The sequence below is a fragment of the Pelophylax lessonae genome (assembly GCF_965119305.1).
Source record: "Pelophylax lessonae genome assembly, chromosome: 1".
Taxonomy (NCBI): Eukaryota; Metazoa; Chordata; class Amphibia; order Anura; family Ranidae; genus Pelophylax; species Pelophylax lessonae.
In genome coordinates, this window is record NC_138768.1 from 388,916,528 (window position 1) to 388,938,690 (window position 22,163).

The 22,163-nt window shown below is 41.3% G+C and overlaps 1 protein-coding gene across 1 annotated transcript in view; it reads left to right on the top strand.

Moving 5' to 3' along the window:
* Positions 1 to 11,846: 11,846 nt before the first annotated feature.
* The window catches only part of LOC309544428 (uncharacterized protein), a gene marked incomplete at both ends in the record, with an annotated part of 80,667 nt that continues 70,350 nt past the window's right edge, over positions 11,847 to 22,163 (top strand). Inside the window, one exon of the mRNA XM_082243341.1 lies at positions 11,847 to 11,910. Coding sequence (XP_082099467.1) covers positions 11,847 to 11,910 — 64 coding nt within the window. The remainder of the gene's footprint in view (positions 11,911 to 22,163) is intronic.

Consider the following 22,163-nt stretch of genomic DNA (forward strand, 5'->3'; position numbering starts at 1 on the left):
GGAGCTTATGTACTGAAGTTAGCTACAAATTATATGTTAATTATAGCATAAAATATGTTTACAGTGAAATTATAATGTCTAGCCTTTTAACATGGAAGATAATACACAGTAGTAAATAAGATTAACAAAGCATTTGATAATTATACCAGATTCAACACAGTAGTTTAGTATTGTATTTTGTAAAAAAAAAAATGATACACCTTTTGTTTTTACAATTTAAACCAAAAATTAGACCTTGATTTCTAAGTGTATTAAAACTTCAGTTAATCCAATTTTATAGTTGGACAAAATATAATTATAATTAGCTTTAGGTAAAGAATATTTACAGTAATGCATATTTTTATTTCATGTTTTATGGTTTTAATTGCTGTCTATGAACCCACTAGAGAGATTTACCCTCTTTTCTTGTCCTGTGAACCGAACCATTGTCCCATGAAGGAAAATATAAGATCTTGATTTGTCAAATGGAAATAGAGGGGACATTTTTTAATGGGAACATTTGTCCAGTATCAACTAAGTGGAAGTTTTTTCCTTATATAGCCCCCTCTGCTAAATTAGTGCAGGCAAATTTATATTTGACTCATGGTTAGCTTGTGAGTCTGAAATTGGGTCAGTGTTAACTTCAGGTCAGGCTAGATGATTTACAGAGGCAAGTCTCTGGTACCCCCCCCCCATGGGTCTGGAAGTTTAAAGAAACTTCTAGAAGTTAGTGGGCGGAAGCAAGGAGGGCAGATCAGCATACTTGAGGGAACTTAGCCAATCCCCAGGTAGAATTCCTGGCAGGGTGGCTGAGTCAGCCCTTAAATATGGTTGAGCCATGCCAGCAGGGAAGTGGGAGTAAGATGGAGTGCTGAGGAGACTGTCAGTGGCCTAGGAGGTATCCCCTGGGTCTAAGGGGAAAGCCTTTGTCTCCAGGCTGGGCTCGGGCTGGCTTGGGAAGATCCATTCAGCATCACGGTTTGAACAGGATTCTTATCTGAGAGAAGCTGGAGCAACGAGTAAGTACATCAACACGCCCAGGGATTCACAAGGGGAGAGACTGCCATATGTAGCAAGCCTTCAAAATATAGTGCTGTGCTTAACCCTTTATACCTTTTCCCGGGATATCTTTGGAGCAGCAAGGCTGGCTGGTAGTCATGTAGCCAGGAGGGCTGGTAGTTTATGCAGGCAGTGGAACTGGGAGCAGCTCAACAAGAGCAGAGGAGATACTCCTGCATGCAGCTTTTCAACATTTTGTGCTACTTTCCCAAGGGGCTGAGATTTTCTTTTGCACTGATCCAATAGACTGGGTGCTTTTAGCAAGGAGAGCAGTCAAAGATCTTTTCATAGGAAGGACGTTGTCCCCATCTGTTGTTCTTTAGGTCAAGTTGGGCACCCCATAATCCCTATTCCCTATCCAAGTTCTTTCTCCTAATAAAACAAGAAAAACTAGCCCATGAACTGATTTCTTGTGATTTGATGCAAGTTGGGAATGCGTGTTGCCTGGCTGTGCAGGAATAAGGCAACCAGCTGCCAACAGCCTCTACAGGAGTCGTTTTTAAATAGATTGTGCTTAACTTTAATATCTTTAATTATAACTGTAGAATCCTTTTTTAGCCAAATCATTAACAAGACAGTAGCAGCTGAGGTGGCTCTTAAAGTTATTTTTGTTTCAGTCCAGCACTAAGCACTAAGCTCAGGGGCTTAACTGATCAATTACTATGCTTCACAATGTGTTAATATGAAAAATCCTACAACATGATCTTTGAAGTTATTGAGATTATTTTCCATGAACTTAATAGGCATTCTTGCAGTAGGGAAAAGCTGATCTAGATATTGGCTGCCCTGTAGCAAGAGTTATCAATTGCTTGATGTCAGCTAATAACAAGGAGCAGTATCCTACTATTGTAGGCAGTGTGTTGCTGCAGAGGTGCATGGTGCAGTCAGATTACATTGTAGAATTTACATTTTTTAAAACTTAAAAAGTAGGAAGGTAGGAAGTAAGAAGAAAAAAATATTCCTTCCTTTTTAAATCATGGGTCATGGCAGAAAAATGAATGTGGCCTTCCCTATGGGAATGTGATCTATAATACTTTACCACTTAAGGACCACATCTTTTCCCCCTTACATGAGTGAAATATTTTGCTTCCAATAGGAATTTGTGGGGTTATTCGGGTGACTTTATAAAACAATACTTTGTTCAAATCTGTGCTTCTTTGTGCATATAAATAGTTTACACCGCCGAAAACAAAAACAAATTTGAGAAATCTGAGGAATAAAAAAGGCAATGCAGGTAAGAACTAAGTACCATTTCAGCTTAAATTAGCTTTTAGAATCGGTGTGTTTAAAGACATTTAAGATGCAATACTGGTCATTTTTCCAATTCTTCAGACATAAAATCTTCCCAGCATCCCATATGCACTTATGTGAACTATTTTATTTTGATGTTGAAGAGAAGATATTATATATGCAAGATATGTGAAAACTATATCTTTGCATATTATTACAAAGGTATTCAGAGGCTATCATGCAAGTTACATCCCTAAAGTTGTACTGTAAAAAATCTGTTATATTCCCCCTTTAAGTTTGGGGTACCTCTACACTCCACCTAAGCACTTTTTTGTGTCCCATCTTTCTGGATCCTTCCAATCCCTATACACTATTCAAGGGCCTATTTTTGGACTCATCAGAGGCTTAGGTTAAAGCATATATCCCCAACACAAATAGAATTCTAAAGTTTATTGAAGCTATCACATCACAGCATAAGATTGCAATGTATCGGGGCTACACAGGACCCCTTCTTCAGACATATGATGTGCCCCATGCCTAAAAAAAGGGGTACTGCATGGCTCCAAAATGTTGCAATCTTACAGCTATGCTGTTTTTTGATCACTTCAATAAAGTTTTGGATGTTATTTCAAATATCCTTTGTGTGCTGGTGATATATGCTTTAACCTTGTGTCGATACTGGTTCCCAGCCAGTGCCCCCTATTACAAAGCCTTTTCCAGGAATGTGTGTGATGGGAATTTTACAATGGCCTCAAAGCCCAACAGTATAGCTTCCAGTTACAGTATCTCACAAATTTGAGTACACCCCTCACATTTTTGTAACTATTTTATTATATCTTTTCATGTGACAACACTGCTTTGCTACAATGTAAAGTAATGAGTGTACAGCCCGTATAACAGTGTAAATTTGCTGTCCCCTCAAAATAACTCAACACACAGCCATTAATGTCTAAACCGCTGGCAACAAAAGTGAGTACACCCCTAAGTGAAAATGTCCAAATTGGGCCTAATTAGCCATTTTCCCTCTCCGGTGTCATGTGAACAAGGTGTGAAAATTGGTGTTATTGCTCTCACTCTCTCATACTAGTCACTAGACGTTCAACATGGCAGCTCATGGCAAAGAACTCTCGGAGGATCTGAAAAAAAGAATTGTTGCTCTACATAAAGATAGCCTAGGCTATAAGAAGATTCCAAAGACCCCGAAACTGAGCTGCAGCATGGTGGCCAAGACCATACAGCAGTTAACAGGACATGTTCCACTCAGAACAGGCCTAGCCATGGTCTGAGTACACATACTCAGCATCATATCTAGAGGTTCACACAATGTTAACAGGCGCTTGATCACATATCAAACCAAAAGTCCATAGAGTTAAAAGTCATTAATGGCACAGGGGGAGAAAAAGTCCACCGTGTAGGGCAGCCATCCAGAAACCAAAAGCCAGGGGTTCCACAGGGCTAAAACAAAGACAAACAGAGGCGCCTCTAAGTGTAGACTTTATGCAACAGGTTTAATGAATAAAATTATGCACTCACGTTAGTAAGCATATATTCATGCCCATAAAACAAGGTTCCAGTGTGGAGAAGTGTACATCATCCGGTCATGGACATCCGTCCTGCTGGAGCTGAAAAACCTTTCGCCGTGGCCGGCTTGTACGGCAAGGTTAGAACCAGGAAGTAGGCTCGGTGTATGTCGCATGCAGATGACATCATCCAGGTTCGACTATCCACCAAGCCTCGCTGTCAAGCAAATACACCAAGCCTACTTCCTGGTTCTAACCTTGCCGTACAAGCCGGCCACGGCAAAAGGTTTTTCGGCTCCAACAGGATGGGTGTCCATGACCGGATGATGTACACTTCTCCACACTGGAACCTTGTTTTTTTGGGCATGAATATATGCTTACTAACGTGAGTGCATAATTTTATTAATTAAACCTGTTGCATAAAGTCTACACTTAGAGGCGCCTCTGTTTGTCTTTGTCATATCTAGAGGTTGTCTTTTGGAAATAGACATATTAGTGCTGCCAGCATTGCTTCAGAGGTTGAATGGGTAGGGAGTCAGCCTGTCAGTGCTTAGACCATACGCCGCACACTGCATCAAATTGGCCTGCATGGCTGTCATCTCAGAAGGAAGTGTCTTTAAATATGATGCACAAGAAAGCCTGCAATCAGTTTGCTGAAGACAAGCAGACTAAGGACATCGATTACTGGAACCATGTCCTGTGGTCTGATGAGACCAAGATAAATTTATTTGGTTCAGATTGTGTCAAGCGTGTGTGGTGGCAACCAGGTGAGGAGTACAAAGACAAGTGTGTCTTGCCTACACAGTCAAGCATGGTGGTGGGAGTGTCATTGTCTGGGGTTGCATGAGAGCTGCCAGCGCTGGAGAACCATGAATGCCAACTTGTACTGTGATATACTGAAGCAGAGCATGATCCCCTGTTATTCCAAAATGATAACAACCCCAAACACACCTACAAGACAACCACTGCCTTGCTAAAGAAGCTGAGGGAAAAAGTGATGGACTGGCCAAGCATGTCTTCAGACCTAAACCCTATTGAGCATCTGTGGGGCATCCTCAAACAGAAGGTGGAGGAGCGCAAGGTCTCTAACATCCACCAGCACTGATGTCATCATGGAGGAGTGGAAGAGGACTCCAGGTGCAACCTGTGAAGCTCTGGTGAACTCCTTGCCCAAGAGGGTTAAGGCAGTGCTGGAAAATAATGGTGGCCACACAAAACATTGACACTTTGGGCCCAATTTGGTCATTTTCACTTAGGGGTGTAATCACTTTTATTGCCAGCGGTTTAGACATTAATGGCACTGTGTGTTGAGTTATTTTGAGGGGACAGCAACTTTAAATTGTTATACAAGCTGTACACTCACTACTTTACATTGTAGCAAAGTATCATTTCTTCAGTGTTGGCATATAAAAAGATATAATAAAAATGTGAGGGGTGTACTCACTTTTGAGAGATACTGTATATAACTACTACATTCTATATGATTTCTTGGGACCAAGATAATGGGACAACTTTATCTCCACAAGAATGGAAGTAGATGTTCTATAATATCAGAAAACATTCCTGCTACCTGACTCATAAGGATTCATAAAATAAATCTAGAGATAATAAAGGGCTTACTAGGGCCAATTTAAACAGGAGCCAGTTAATCCACTAGTTTGTTTTTGGAGAATTTTGTGGAGTACTAAGAAAACATGATTGTCTTATATTATATTATGCATCGTTAGGAAGGCCAATGAACAGAGGAAGCCTTGGCAAGAATTGTTAATTAGAACTTGGGGGTTCAAGAAAAGTTGTTGGCAGCTTGCAATCGAGCAGGCACCTTGGCTCCTAAAACATCACAGCGTCTCAGTAGAGTTCACTTCTGCTTTATTGAATAACACTCTTCAGGTATGGGGTTTCCTAAACAAGGGTGGGGGTCCGGCACCCCCTCACCTCTATTGCCATTAGAGGGTTCCCTCCAGGCAAACCTGTCTGTAATTTATCCACTGCTGTATGAGGTGGTTGACATTTTTTTGTATAGCTTGTTCGCTGATTTGGCGTGGAGACACATTGGATGCCTTCAGCTGCCATTGTGCTGTTGCTGGGCATCCAATGTGTCGCTGTGCATTTAAGGAGGACTGGGCTCCCTCCAGGCAAACCTGCCCTAAATCTATCAATTGCTATATATGTTTCAACTTGGAGACTGTCAAAAATATAGAATTAGGAGCGCAGTATACAGAGAAGCCTTGGCGTGAGTACTGCGGCTTTCACATATATTTGTAAATATGTGCAATGAAGTCCTCTGTTTTTAACGTCAATTGTTAGATGGGATAAATTTGGTTTGTTCTCAGACTAGTTGGTAAGTGTGCTGGGAAATTTTTGCTTGTTTGTTTGTGGTTCCCGTTGTTTGTCCCGGGTGAACAGTTAGAATTTTCTATTAAATATGGCCATACACCAGTATATACTTGGAAGCATGTCCAGCTCTCCGACTTTAATTCTGGGAGGCAAGCTTAGATGAGGTGGCTCTCTTACCCCATTTGAAACTCTGTGTACTCAAGACAAGGAAATTAAACCACTCTCCTATTGTCATAGATTGCTCTTAGCAAGAGCAAAGGCTATTCCTTATTATATTAGGGAATAAGAGAAGGAGCTGGGGCGGGTCTATTATTGTGTTTCTAATTTGCAAAATCCCTACATTGATGCACACCTCTTGGATAAAGTTAAAAATGCAAGAAACTTGGTAAAAATTTATATTGGGTTGGTTCAGAGTGCCAGCAAAGCTATCTATCATATACACAGGGGTATCTACTGACTGTTAGTGAGGATGTGGCTGAAATGGCACTTTTATACACTTTTTGGTGAGAATGACTCATCATCAAACCCTTCTAGGTAGATGTATGGAACCAGGTACAAAGGATAAGACAGCTAACAGTCACATACATTCCCCTAATAGTCCTGTTTCATGCTACCTTTATTTCTGTGGGTATATACAAAAGTCCCTCTTGCCCCACTTGTTGAAGGCCAGAAATGATCTGATTCCCTTGATGTGGAAGATGCCTAGGGTTCAGATGATTAAGGAGGCAGAAGAATAGAGATATAAGTGCATTGATAAATATGAAATACTTTATGAAACATGGGCAGTGTGGATACTCTTTACTACTACTGACACTTACAAACAATTATTTGAACAGAAATTACAGTGGACAAGTATGACACTTTAAGTTTGATTTACTAAAGGCAAATACATTGTGCACTGCAAACACACTTTAAGTGCACTTGCTCTAGATCAAAGGGGAATCTCTGCTGGTTTCTGTCATCCAATCATGTACAAGCAAAAATGCTGTTTTTTATTTTCCTTGCATGTGAATAAGTATTCTTAGCAAAGTGAAGCTTTACTGCATTTACAAAGCTCTGGAGCAAGTGCGCTTGCAGTGCACAGTATTTATTCCTTTAGTAAATCAACCGCTTTGCATTTTTATTAAGCTCAGTATAATATGAATGAGAGGCAGGTGGATCAGGGGTGATGGAGATTTGAAAGGTACGATTGTTCCTGTGACATCTCTCTAAATAGGATTTTCCTCTAATTTGAAGAGATTTACTAAAATGGACAGGAGTGTCTACAACTTTTGGGGGAAAAGTTCAATATATATGTAGCACTCTCCTAGGTAGGTGCTAGGAAAAGCATTATTGTGGCCCTGTCTGCTTATCAGGGGGGCCTGGTCTGTTAGCTAATCTGTCACATGCTTCCAGGTGTGACCTGTTGAGTCTGGGGAGTCTCCCCACTGTATCTAATGAGGGATATTGTTGGGCAGTGGAGGAAACCTAGCCAATAGCACACCAGGGTTTATGACTGTCCCAGTGGATGGGGTTTGCTGCAGTGCACCCTGGGATTGGAAATAAATATGTGGGGAACATGTGACAAAGCATATTTTGGCGGGAGCATCAGTCCCATGAGGAGGTGACGCCTGTCTCTCCTCCTGTAAAAGTGTGAAGGTGGTCCAGGCAGTTGGCCTAGGGACCGGAGGTTGACCTGAGCTGCAAGCAATCCAGAGATGCTGACCAAGTGGAGCTGCTGGGCAGAAATCGTCAGGAAAAACAGTATCATGAGTACTCAAGATCTGCCCAGGGGTCTGCCTAGGAGATGGGACCACTCCAGAGAGGTCAAAGGGGATCCATAAGCCAGCTAACCAGGAGTGCACAGTAAAGGGGTGCCAAGTAGTTAAACCCTGAAGTTGGGAAGTAAAAGGGGGCACCAGGAAGGGCCCTGAAGTTTTCAGCAATACAGTTTGCTTCAAAGTCAGCTACCTCAGGAAGGAGTATCTTGGGGAGCATAAAGGGACATTTTCTACGGTCAGAGGGGAAGTTCTAGTAACTGGCCTTGCTGAAGCCAGCATCAGCCAGCGTTAACCAGCATCAGTCAGCTTTAACCAGCATCAGTCAGCGTTAACCAGCATCAGTGAGTGTTAACCAGCGTCAGAGAAGCGCTGAGTAGCATCATTCAGTGTCCCTGCCTAATTGTGCATAGTTCAGTTGTTGGAGTATCCCACTTCTCTCTTCTCCCATCCAAGTTCTCAAATAAACCCTAAAAAACAAAGAAACTGGACTGGTTCTTGTCTGAGGTGCTAACACTTGAAAACATGTCTGAAAGTACTGTTGTTGCTAGCGGTAACCCAGGGGGGACCCACACTCACCGGTTCCCTCAGGAGTAGGGCTACATATACTTTTTAAGATTTTACCATTCCCCAAAAGAAAGCTAAAAAAAATGAATAGTGTTGCTCTTTATAAATATGCAACATAATGTTTGAAATTCTAATCAAAAAGATTATAAAGGTGGCTAAAAAAAAATCTGGATCATGTTACAGACAAAACTGAGTTTGTTCATTATATATAGTTATTGCACAAGATATAGTTTACCAAGTTAGGAGATATAAGACAAACATGTATGATTTACTGTCTAAGTGACAGTAAGAAAAAAACGGCAGATTTATTTGCCAAGTTTCACTGTATAGACTCATACAGCTTTATCTTTTTCAAAGACACAGAATGGATAAGTAAATAAATATAGCTGCCTACACACAGCATAGACTTTCTAGGGATTTATTCTTTGTAGATTGAGATGACCTAAGCTGCAAAAATGTTTTGTGATCCAAAGTTATATCCAAATAGGGAAAATAAGAGTGGTCCAGTCGGGTGTCTCCTGTGTATATTGTTTGGGTGGCATGAAGAATACTGGGATCCTACTGGAACCTCATGCATGCCCTCATTTAGCTTTTAAACTATGTTTTTCATCCAGACCATTATATATTCAGAATGAATAATATTTGTCTTTCCCTTACATACAGCATAGTGATCATTGCAAGAGAAAATCTATAATTATCTTTATATTTATATTATACTTATCCCAAATTCAAAGCCTCAAACACTACTCAATATTTAAATATTAATTCCCATTATCATTTTTAGCTCTAACATTTTGCCACCTTGCAATGTGTGCCTATTCATTGTGAAGTATACTGTATTCATTGAACTGAGCAAATGCAGGGTGACTGATTCACACATTTGGACCAGTTTGTATTGGATATTACTATTATTATTCATATTTTGATTATTTTACCTCTTAAACCTACCTAAAAAAAATAAAAAATAAAATAAATAAATGTCAACACATATATGTGCAGTTAGAACAGATTTTAAAAGTTTGCATAAAATAGCTTCAAAACATGTTCATTAGACATAATATTTGACCACAGTGAAAAAAATTTAATTTTTTTCCCAGACTTTACAGCTAGTCATTATCCACATTTCTGGGGTCTGCATTTGAAACCCTAACTTCCATAAGTGTTAGATATTCCCTCATAGGATCAGAAGTCAGACATTTTGTGGTGGGAGTGTGAGGTGCAAATGGATTCCCTCAATTTAAACCATAGTGCTGGGGACATTAAGGATAGAGTGCAGTCTATAGAAAATGCCTTTAAGGCCATTGCCCATGATTGCAGTATTTTCTTTTTTTTTTCTCGGAAAACACTGTATATACACTTTCTAAAAAAAAAATTAAAGGAACACTTTTTAATCAGAGTGTAGCATCAAGTCAATTAAACTCCTGGGATATTGATATGGTCAGTTAAGTAGCAGAGGGGGTTGTTAATCAGTTTGAGCTGCTTTGGTGTGAGATTAACAACAGGGGCACTAGATGGGCAACAATGAGAAGACCAAAAACAGAGTGGTTTTACAAGTGGAGGCCTGACATTTTTTCCCCATCTCATCTTTTCTGACTGTTTTTCACCTGGACCCTATACCTGGATACCTGGACCCTATAGAGGTTGCACAGGCAGTCCGAATCCTTCAGGTTGGCACATTTATACGTGCCATTGCCAGAAGGTTTGCTGTGTCTCCCACCACAGTCGCAGGAGCATGGAGGAGATTCCAGGAGACAGGCAGTTATTCTAGGAGAGCTGGACAGGGCCAAAGAAGGTCCTTAACCCATCAGCAGGACTAGGATCTGCTCCTTTGTGCAAGAAGGAACAGGATGAGCATTGCCAGAGCCCTACAAAATGACCTCTAGCAGGCCACTGGTGTGAATGTCTCTGACCAAACAATCAGAAACAGACTTCATAAAGGTGGCCTGAGGGCCCAGCATCCTCTAGTGGGCCCTGTGCTCACTGCCCGTCACCATGTCGCTCAATTGGCATTTGCCATTGAACACCAGAATTGGCAGGTCCACCAGTGGTGCCCTGTGCTTTTCACAGATGAGAGCAGGTTCACCCTGAGCACATGTGACAGACGTGAAAGGGTCTGAAGAAGCTGTGGAGAATGTTATGCTGCCTGTAACATGGTGGTGGTTTGGTGGTGGGTCAGTGAAGATCTGGGAAGGCATATCCACGGGGGGACACATAGACCTCTGCAGGCTAGACAAAGGCACCCTGACTGCCATTAGGTACTGTGATGAAATCTTTGGACCCATTGTCAGACCCTAAGCTGGAGCAGTGGGTTCTGGGTTCCTCCTGGTGCACGACAATGCCCGGCCTCATGTGGGGAGAGTATGCAGTCAGTTCCTGGAGGATTGAGGAATTGATACCATTGACTGGCCCCCATGCTCGCCTGACCTAAATCCAATAGACCACCTCTGGAACACTATATTTTGGTCCATGTGACGCCACCAAGTTGCACCTTAGTCTGTTCAGGAGCTCAGTGATGCCTTGGTCCAGATCTGGGAAGAAATACCCCAGGACACCATCTGTCGTCTCAAAAGGAGCATGCCCCGACAGTGTCAGGCATGCATACAAGCATGTGGGGTCCATACAAACTACTGAGTACCATTTTGAGTTGCTGCAATGAAATTTCAGCAAAATGGACTAGCCTGCTGCATCATTTTACTTTGATTATCAGGATGTCTTTTAATTCTGCCCTATGTAGGTTGATCATCTTCATTTCCATCAATCAATGTGGCATCCTTTCATTCCTAACACATTACCCAGTCCATATCAGTATAGATATCCATCATGAGATTTTTCCCCATTGAGATCTGATGCATTTTCAAAGTTTTCATTACATTTTTTTGAGCAGTGTATCTGAAGCATATTAGGTATTGCATGTTTTTGTATGAATAGCATAAATTTCATAAATATTTTTTACTTTCACTGATGATATAGTATACTTTTAAACCTACGATACAGCAATGTTCCTATAGGCAGCTAATCTAACTCATCGGCATCCATTTTTATTAAAGTAACATACATACTCAGTTTGCATTCTTTAAATGTTATCACACTAGGTTAAATTAAATAGCAATTACCATGAATAGAATTTAAGGGTGTTTGCTAGATGCCATCATTCTTTTTGGTGATGTAAAATACTGTGGATGTTGGTATTTGGAAGCAACCTGTGACTTTCTGTGGAGGACACTAATGGGTCTTCCTACAGGATCCTACATGAAGCAGAGTCAAATTTCATAGCACTCTTCCAGCTAAATACCAACCACAGAATTGTTTCCTTTAATTTCAACTGTATTATCTTTAACTTCTAAGTGCTATTGACTACCTTCTATACAAGACAAGGAAGCATACATCCAATCAAATAATGAAATCTCCGGGATTTGAATACATTATTACTTTGATCCTATGTATTGTCTGTAAAACAAAAGGTAGGTGCATTTTCCTTTCCAAATGCATGGAACATTATACCATTTTAGCTGTTGTTAATCCCAAATATGTTATTTTTTTGTGGAATATTATGTGTTCATTCTACACTTTTGGCAAGCTTCACTTGGCTTAGAACTATATTTCAAATTTATGGAATAACATTTAATTAAATAATCAATTTTTATTCTTGCAAGAGGAGTACTGAAATTTGAGTGCATGTAAAATGTCTGTGATTTAATAGTAAAAGTGTATTTTTGTTTAACAGGCCAATTTGATAGCACAGTTGGGAAGTTCTGTAGAGTATAAAAAAAAAAAATAATGTACCTATTCTATGTTCATGGCAGTCATAGCCAAGAATTTATTTTTTTCATTATCTGATATACAGTATATTAACTAACTAGTCACTTGTTAGTGTGTCATGTTACTGCATGACAGAAGATTGTGGTCTTAAGTTATTAAATGCTCCAACCACAAAGCAATCATCCTCCATACCTCTAAGATACGTATAATCTACAGTGTCTCATATCATTTACAGAGAGGCAATTATGGGCATAACTTACTTTCAGGGAGGTGATGAAAATATGTTCTAATTTGGGTGTGTTGGGTTTATGAGCGGCATCTGTTAAAAGCCAGAGATATCAGACAGTGCATCTAATAATATATTAAGGGCCCATTTACACTTTCTTTTCCTGTGGTTTGCGTAATGGCACACGTATTAATATGCAATGTGTCACACATTAATATGTACACTATATTGTCAAAAGTATTGGAACACCTGCCTTTACACTCACATGAACTTTAATGGCATCCCAGTCTTAGTCCATAGGGTTTAATATTGAGTTGGCCCACCCCTTGCACCTAAAACAGATTCAACTCTTCTGGGAAGGCTGTCCACAAGGTTTAGGAGTGTCTATGGGAAGGTTTGACCATTCTTCCAGAAACGCATTTGTGAGGTCAGGTACTGATGTTGGGCGAGAAGGCCTGGCTCGCAGTATCCGCTCAATTTCATCCCAAAGGCATTCTATCGGGTTGAGGTCAGGACTCTGTGCAAGCCAGTCAAGGTCCTCAGTCCCAAACTCGCTCATCCATGTCTTTATGTGCCTTGCTCTGTGTACAGGTGCGCAGTCATTTTGGTACAGGAAGGGGCCATCCCCAAACTGTTCCCACAAAGCTGGGAGCATGGAATTGTCCAAAATGTCTTGGTATGCTGACGCCTTAAGAGTTCCCTTCACTTCAACTTAGGAGTCAAGACCAACCCCTGTTAAACAACCCCACACCATAATCCCCCCTCCACCAAATTATTTAAACCAGTGCACAAATCCAGGTCCATTAAGACATCAATGAGCAAGTTTGGGGTGGAGGAACTTGACTGGCATGCACAGAGTCCTGACCTCAACCCGAAAGAACATCTTTGGGATGAATTACAGCGGAGACTGCGAGCCAGGCCTTCTTGTCCAACAACAGTGCCCACCTCACAAATGTGCTTCTGGAAGAATGGTCAAACATTCTCATAGAACCACTCCTAAACCTTGTGGACAGCCTTACCATACGAGTTAAAGCTGTGATAGCTTCAAAGGGTGGGCCAATTCAATATTAAACCCAACAGACTAAGATGGGGATGCCAAAAAATTTATTGTGCATGTAAAGGCAGGTGTCCCAATACTTTTGACAATATAGTGTATTTCCTTTCCCATTCTGAATGGGATGTCAAACACACAGTAATTGGATCAAAAAAACAGACATGCACAGTTTTTTAACGTAGTGCACCACAATGTACGGTAATGCACTACCATGCATTAAGGTGTGCAGCAGGTTATGTATGTCAGAACTGCATTGCAGGAAATAGGATGACATTCAAAATGAATAGCACCGCAACGGACTAATGCACAGAACGTGCCTTGACACACATATTACCACAGGCGCATGCGATTGGAAAAGTTTGTTTCATCCTTCCAGTAAACTTTGTACTAAGAGTATGTTGAGCAATAAGTTGCCTATTGAGGTATATAACACTGTTAAATGTAAGGACACTAGGCTCAATTCACTGAGCTATACTGACTATTTATTTTCATATGAACAATTGTTGTCTAATGTCTTACTAACATACAAGCATTGTGTACAAGTTGGTTACAGGCATACTGTTGCAATAAAATATAATCTAAAGCCAAAGCTTTAGCCAGCAGGGAGGAGGTACAAATGGGTGGCTGAGCTACATTTTCACTGTTCCAGCGGCCATCTATACAAATCGCCCTAATACACCCGGACAGGGCTTTACAGATGCATTTTTTTACTCAGGGTGCAGAGTTTGAAAGAAGGTACTACCTGTCAAACTAGCCCATTGAGTTTAATGTGGCTGGGCTACAACCTCATGCAGTGCATGCAATTGCGGCTTGTTAGAGTGGCCTTATAGAGGTAATTCAGGTGGTGAGGAGGCACCTTCTCACTACCTATAAAATGTCCTCTGAAAAGTAATCCTAACATGGATCACACTTCAGAGGTCACCACAAGTCTGAAATAGCCCTTAGCGAGATTCACCCTCTCTCTTTGTCCTGGTGACTGTTGTGCTCATGACTGAATAAAATAGAAATTCCCAAACTTGAAATTAGAGTAGCAATGGAGGGGACATTTTTAAATGGGTATACTTGTTTTGGTGGCAAATATTGAAGAGGGAAGTTTCATTATTTTGTAGATGTTTCTTCTCACTTCCTGCTAAATCTACAGGACAGGAAAAAAAAGAGAAATCTTCCAATTGGCACAGATAACAAAAACACACCTAAGGCCCCTTTCACACGGGCTGTCTGATCAGGTCTGTCTGTCAGTTTTTCAGGTGGACCTGATCGAACCTTGCAGTCTCCCCTAGGGAGTGGTGGATGTCAGTGGACACTTGTCTGCTGATATCTGCCACTATCTGATCCAATCCTGTCTGCAAAATTTAGATGAATGGTGGTCCTATTTTCCATCTATCTGGCGGATCGGATAAGATTGGATGAAAATGGACAGGTCGTCTGTTTCCATCCAATTTCCCCATAGAGGACAGCGGGACTGGGTCCGTCTCCACTCTACATAGCGAAGCGGAGTGGACAGGACTTGTCATCGGCCTGCTCAGCGGGAATAAGCGGAGTGATCACCCGCTGAGCAAGCAGAATCCGTTCCACGGAGGCGCCGTATGAAAGGGGTCTAACAGAGGTTTTAAATATTCCCCTTTTAATACAGAATGAAAAAGGTCTTGGTTTTTTTAAATACTTTAGGTTATCTGGCACAAGAATTACTCAAATGTAAAAAAAAGACATTTACTAAACATTCCACATTTATGAATTGATATCTATTGCAATATTTTATATAGTAAAACCAATTTTTTAAAACTGTTATGTTGGAATTCCCTGCTTCGTGCAAAGAAAGGTTACATAGTTAGTCAGGTTGAAAAAAGACAAAAGTCCATCGGGCTCAACCAATAACAAAAACAAAAAACAGTAAAGAAAATATAACCATACAATCCCATATGCACAATCCTATACCCGCTGTTGATCCAGAGGAAGGCAAAAAAAAACCCAGCAAAGCATGATCCAATTTGCTACAGCAGGGGAAAAAAAATTCCTTCCTGATCCCCCGAGAGGCAATCCGATATTCCCTGGATCAACTTTACCTATAAATATTAGCACCCAGTTATATTATGTACACCTAGGAAAGAATTCAGGCCTTCGCCTGCTCTCGGGAGTCTAGGGGGCGAGCGCGTGCCACCCGCTCATCAGCAGGGAAGCCCATGCAGCGGGCAGGCGGCTCCGATTGCCGCCTGACACCCGCGATCGTTCCCCACTGAGAGAGAAGTACAATCAGCTGTTGTAAACACAGCTGACCATTCTTCTACCTGGAATGATCATAGAATGATCATCATAATAATGTTAATCCCTTCCCTGCCAGTGTTATTATTACAGTAACAGTGCAAATTTTCAGCATTGATTACTGTATTAATGTCCCTGGTCCCCCCAAAAGTGTCAAAAATGTCAGTCAGGGGCCCGAACTGTCCGCCGCAATGTAGCAGTCCAACTAAAAATCACAGATTGCCACCATTACTAGTAAAAAAAAAACAATAAAAATTATATAAATCTTTCCCGTAGTTAGTAGATGCAATAACTTTTGCACAAACCAATCAAAAAAAGCTTATTGCGATTTTTTTTAACCAGAAATATGTAACAGAAAACAAATTGGCCTAAAATGTTAAAAAATGTTGAAATTGTTTAATTTTCTTTTTTTTGAGAATTGCGCAATTTTTTTGTTTATAGCACAAAAAATAAAAATCGCACAGGTGATCAAATACCACCAAAAGGAAGCTCTATTTGTGGGAAAAAAGGGACATACATTTTGTTTGGGTACAGCCTCACATGACCGCGCAATTGTCCGTTAAACTAACGCAGTAGGGCCTGGTCAGGAAGGGGTAGAACCTTCCGGGGCTGAAGTGGTTAAAGCAATCTAGTGAGCTAGCCAGAACCAGCTCTGGAGGGAGTCTATTCCACATTTTCACAGCTAAGATCAATGGGAACTTTTCATTCTTCTGAACATGTTTTTCAGATGTATACATTATAGCCATATAATTCATTCACAGTTCTCATGCATTTTTCAACCACTGACGTAAACTGCCCAGACGGTCATGCACATTAGATAATCAAATATTAAAAAAGCAGCGAGAGGAAGACAAAGAGATCAGACACACAGCTGGACATATTTTCCCATACATTTCCTTTTTTATAAATAAGCAAAATGCTAAAATCTGGCATGTTGGCACTTCGGGGACTCGCCTTAAACCGAGCACCTCATTTTAAAGTTGCGTTTTAACAGGCTAACGGCATTGGTAAGTTATATTAATAAATCCCCTGCTTGTAAAATCCATTGTCCCTAGCAAGTGTTCTCAAATGAGATCTACAACCCCCCTTAACTATAGCGCTAAAGAAAGTCAAATCTTTATAAACAAACTGTCATAGTTAAATAATAACAATAACACAGCACGCACAGACACTCTCCAAGCTATTAACATGATAAATATTATACATTGTTATTGCTTTTTCACATTAATTGAAAATCGGTTTAATTATATTTTGTTATTAAAAAAGATTAATGCTGGTTTAAGTCACCACTAAACTGCTTACTATCTGTAAAGTGCGTTGGGTGCATATTAATGATCGAGAGGCATATTAATCATTGTTAGGCAAACTCTGGCTAATCAATTTTACCAACATTTACCAGAGTCTGTTCAATATCTGATGTGCTTTTTATCCCATACTTATGAAGTTGCAAATAGTTCCGAACAATAGAAAAGAACTGTGTTCAGTTCAAATTAAAAATGTGAGCATGGAAAGCATGTATTTGCAAAACTCCTTTTGCTAATTCGACATCAAACTACCTAAGGGCTTGTTTACATTTGTGTTAGCAAATTTATTAGTAGATCACTTTTCAGAGGGTGATTGACAGGCAGTGTGGAGGCATTGGGGTTGATTTTCTAAAGGCCAATAGACTGTGCATTTTGCTTAATTGCATGCAGTTGCGGCATGGTGGTGTGGGTTTATAGGGGTTAAAACAAGTGGCGAGGAGGTGACATTATGGGATTGATTTACTAAAGGCAAATACACTGTGCACTTTGTAAAGCGCAGTTGCACTTTACAAGTGCAGTTGCTCCTGAGCTTAGTAAATGAGGTAAAGCTTCACTTTGCAAAAAGTACCCAATCACGTGCAAGGAAAATAAAAAAAACTGCATTTTTGCTTTCACATGATTGGATGATGGAAGTCAGCAGAGCTTCTGCTCATTTACTAAGCCCTGCTCTTCCAGAGTGCAACTGCACTTTACAAAGTGCACAGTGCATTTGCCTTTAGTAAATCAATCCCATTATGTCACCTCCTTGCCACTTGTTTTAACCCCTATAAACCTCACACCACCAAGGCACAGCTGCATTCTATTGAGCAATTGCTGCACGGCTCCATTCAGTTGAAAGGGTCATGTTTGGCTGTCGGTACTGCCTGCCAAACAGGACAGGGGGATCATTTTTGCCACACGGTTTGATTTACTAAAACTGGAGAGTGCAAAATCTGATGCAATTCTGCATAGAAACCCATCAGGTTTAACTTACATTAAAACTAAGTTCTTCCAGCGCTGAGATGTCAGAGCTGCAGGCGCTCCCATCTTCCCCCGTCTTGCATCCAGGTTCGCGGACTGTGACTGGCTGGAGCCGCAATCATGTCACTCCCACGCACGGGAGCCGCCATTTATGACACAAGGCTCTAAAGGAACAGCAAGGGTGGCCGTTCTTTCAGAGCTCATGCGCCAGTGATGTCATTGGCTGCATGTACAGTAAATTTCTCCTAAATGGTGCAAGTATAGGAGATATTTACACTACCTATAGGTAGTGTTGAGCGAACACGGACTGTATTATTCGTGTTCGTACCGAATAATTGGATTTTTTGTACCCGAACACGGACACGGACACTTTACTGTATGTTCGGGTAAAAATCCGTGTTCGGTCGTTTTATTTCCGGGTTTTGCATGCTTTGGCGCTCTTTTCATGGCGGGCTTTCAACAGCCAATCAACAATCGTTTAACTGGTGTGCCTTAAGCCATCCCAGCCATGCCTGCAAATGTCTCAGTAGCTGTGATTGGCCGTCTGAAGCATGTGACCAAGTCTTTATAAGTTCGAGGCAGCCGCAGCGGCGTCATTATGCTGCTTAGATTCAGGGACAGAGCACACATCAACGTGCTGGCTGCTGATTAGGGAAAGATAGGCAGGAAAAAACCATTTGTGTCCGGATAGAATTGAGGGACAGGTCGGAGTGTTTAGGCAGGGCGAGTTGTAGGCATTTTAGGGATAGAGTCTGCTGAATTATAGGGTCAGTGTCTTCTACAAACTACAATCGATATTGCTGTGTGGGGGGTGGGGTCTGCACTCAATCCTGATCTACGATCTCTTCTCAATCCTGTTAGGGACAGAGTCTGCTGAATTTTAGGGAAACTGTGTTCTACAAACTACAATCGATATTGCTGTGTGGTGTGGGATTGGAGATAGGCAGGTGTCAGTGATCCACATCCATTTTTCTGTGTGTGAGCTGCAGTGAACACAATCTTTTTGGGCTGCAGTGAACACAATCTTTTTGGGCTGCAGTGAACACAATCTTTTTGGGCTGCAGTGAACACAATCTTTTTGGGCTGCAGTGAACACAATCTTTTTGGGCTGCAGTGAACACAATCTTTTTGGGGTGCAGTGAACAAAATCTTTTTGGGGTGCAGTGAACACAATCCTTTTTGGTGTGCAGTGAACACAATCTTTGTGGGGTGCAGTGAACAAAATCCTTTGTGGGGTGCAGTGAACACAATCTTTTTGGGGTGCAGTGAACAAAATCCTTTTTGGGGTGCAGTGAACAACATCCTTTTTGGGGTGCAGTGAACACAATCTTTTTGGGGTGCAGTGAACAAAATCCTTTGTGGGGTGCAGTGAACACAATCTTTTTGGGGTGCAGTGAACACAATCTTTTTGGGGTGGAGTGAACAACATCCTTTTTGGGGTGCAGTGAACAAAATCCTTTTTGGGGTGCAGTGAACAAAATCATTTTTGGGGTGCAGTGAACACAATCTTTTTGGGGTGCAGTGAACACAATCTTTGTGGGGTGCAGTGAACACAATCTTTTTGGGGTGGAGTGAACAACATCCTTTTTGGGGTGCAGTGAACAACATCCTTTTTGGGGTGCAGTGAACACAATCTTTTTGGGGTGCAGTGAACACAATCTTTGTGGGGTACAGTGAACAGAATCTTTGTGGGGTGCAGTGAACACAATCTTTGGGGGGTACAGTGAACACAATCTTTGTGAGGTGCAGTGAACACAATCTTTGTGGGGTGCAGTGAACACAATCATTGTGGGGTGCAGTGAACTCAATCTTTGTGGGGTACAGTGAACACAATCTCATACTTCTGAAGGTTTGAGGGTGCTGCCTGTTCCATACTCCCCCTACTCCTCATCTAGCCTTTTAGGGGTACAAACAATAGTAATTGGGGCCTAGTGTGGTTGTGTACGTGTGATATACATACACTTTTTTGGGATCATATTTTCTATTCCGCTATTTAATCAAAAACCTTTGGGGATCAGTTAAATTGGGGGATAGTCTGTGTTGGTACGTGTGAGAGAGATCCACCTTTCCAAGTTGTTGGGGTTCATCTCATACTTCTGAAGGTTTGAGGGTGCTGCCTGTTCCATACTCCCCCTACTCCTAGCCTTTTAGGGGTACAAACAATAGTAATTGGGGCCTAGTGTGGTTGTGTACGTGTGATATACATACACTTTTTTGGGATCATATTTTCTATTCCGCTATTTAATCAAAAACCTTTGGGGATCAGTTAAATTGGGGGATAGTCTGTGTTGGTACGTGTGAGAGAGATCCACCTTTCCAAGTTGTTGGGGTTCATCTCATACTTCTGAAGGTTTGAGGGTGCTGCCTGTTCCATACTCCCCCTACTCCTAGCCTTTTAGGGGTACAAACAATAGTAATTGGGGCCTAGTGTGGTTGTGTACGTGTGATATACATACACTTTTTTGGGATCATATTTTCTATTCCGCTATTTAATCAAAAACCTTTGGGGATCAGTTAAATTGGGGGATAGTCTGTGTTGGTACGTGTGAGAGAGATCCACCTTTCCAAGTTGTTGGGGTTCATCTCATACTTCTGAAGGTTTGAGGGTGCTGCCTGTTCCATACTCCCCCTACTCCTAGCCTTTTAGGGGTACAAACAATAGTAATTGGGGCCTAGTGTGGTTGTGTACGTGTGATATACATACACTTTTTTGGGATCATATTTTCTATTCCGCTATTTAATCAAAAACCTTTGGGGATCAGTTAAATTGGGGGATAGTCTGTGTTGGTACGTGTGAGAGAGATCCACCTTTCCAAGTTGTTGGGGTTCATCTCATACTTCTGAAGGTTTGAGGGTGCTGCCTGTTCCATACTCCCCCTACTCCTAGCCTTTTAGGGGTACAAACAATAGTAATTGGGGCCTAGTGTGGTTGTGTACGTGTGATATACATACACTTTTTTGGGATCATATTTTCTATTCCGCTATTTAATCAAAAACCTTTGGGGATCAGTTAAATTGGGGGATAGTCTGTGTTGGTACGTGTGAGAGAGATCCACCTTTCCAAGTTGTTGGGGTTCATCTCATACTTCTGAAGGTTTGAGGGTGCTGCCTGTTCCATACTCCCCCTACTCCTAGCCTTTTAGGGGTACAAACAATAGTAATTGGGGCCTAGTGTGGTTGTGTACGTGTGATATACATACACTTTTTTGGGATCATATTTTCTATTCCGCTATTTAATCAAAAACCTTTGGGGATCAGTTAAATTGGGGGATAGTCTGTGTTGGTACGTGTGAGAGAGATCCACCTTTCCAAGTTGTTGGGGTTCATCTCATACTTCTGAAGGTTTGAGGGTGCTGCCTGTTCCATACTCCCCCTACTCCTAGCCTTTTAGGGGTACAAACAATAGTAATTGGGGCCTAGTGTGGTTGTGTACGTGTGATATACATACACTTTTTTGGGATCATATTTTCTATTCCGCTATTTAATCAAAAACCTTTGGGGATCAGTTAAATTGGGGGATAGTCTGTGTTGGTACGTGTGAGAGAGATCCACCTTTCCAAGTTGTTGGGGTTCATCTCATACTTCTGAAGGTTTGAGGGTGCTGCCTGTTCCATACTCCCCCTACTCCTAGCCTTTTAGGGGTACAAACAATAGTAATTGGGGCCTAGTGTGGTTGTGTACGTGTGATATACATACACTTTTTTGGGATCATATTTTCTATTCCGCTATTTAATCAAAAACCTTTGGGGATCAGTTAAATTGGGGGATAGTCTGTGTTGGTACGTGTGAGAGAGATCCACCTTTCCAAGTTGTTGGGGTTCATCTCATACTTCTGAAGGTTTGAGGGTGCTGCCTGTTCCATACTCCCCCTACTCCTAGCCTTTTAGGGGTACAAACAATAGTAATTGGGGCCTAGTGTGGTTGTGTACGTGTGATATACATACACTTTTTTTGGATCATATTTTCTATTCCGCTATTCAATAAAAACCTTTGAGGATCAATTGAATTGCGGGATAGTCTGTGTCGGTACGTGTGAGAGAGATCCACCTTTCCAAGTTGTTGGGGTTCATCTCATACTTCTGAAGGTTTGAGGGTGCTGCCTGTTCCATACTCCCCCTACTCCTCATCTAGCCTTTTAGGGGTACAAACAAT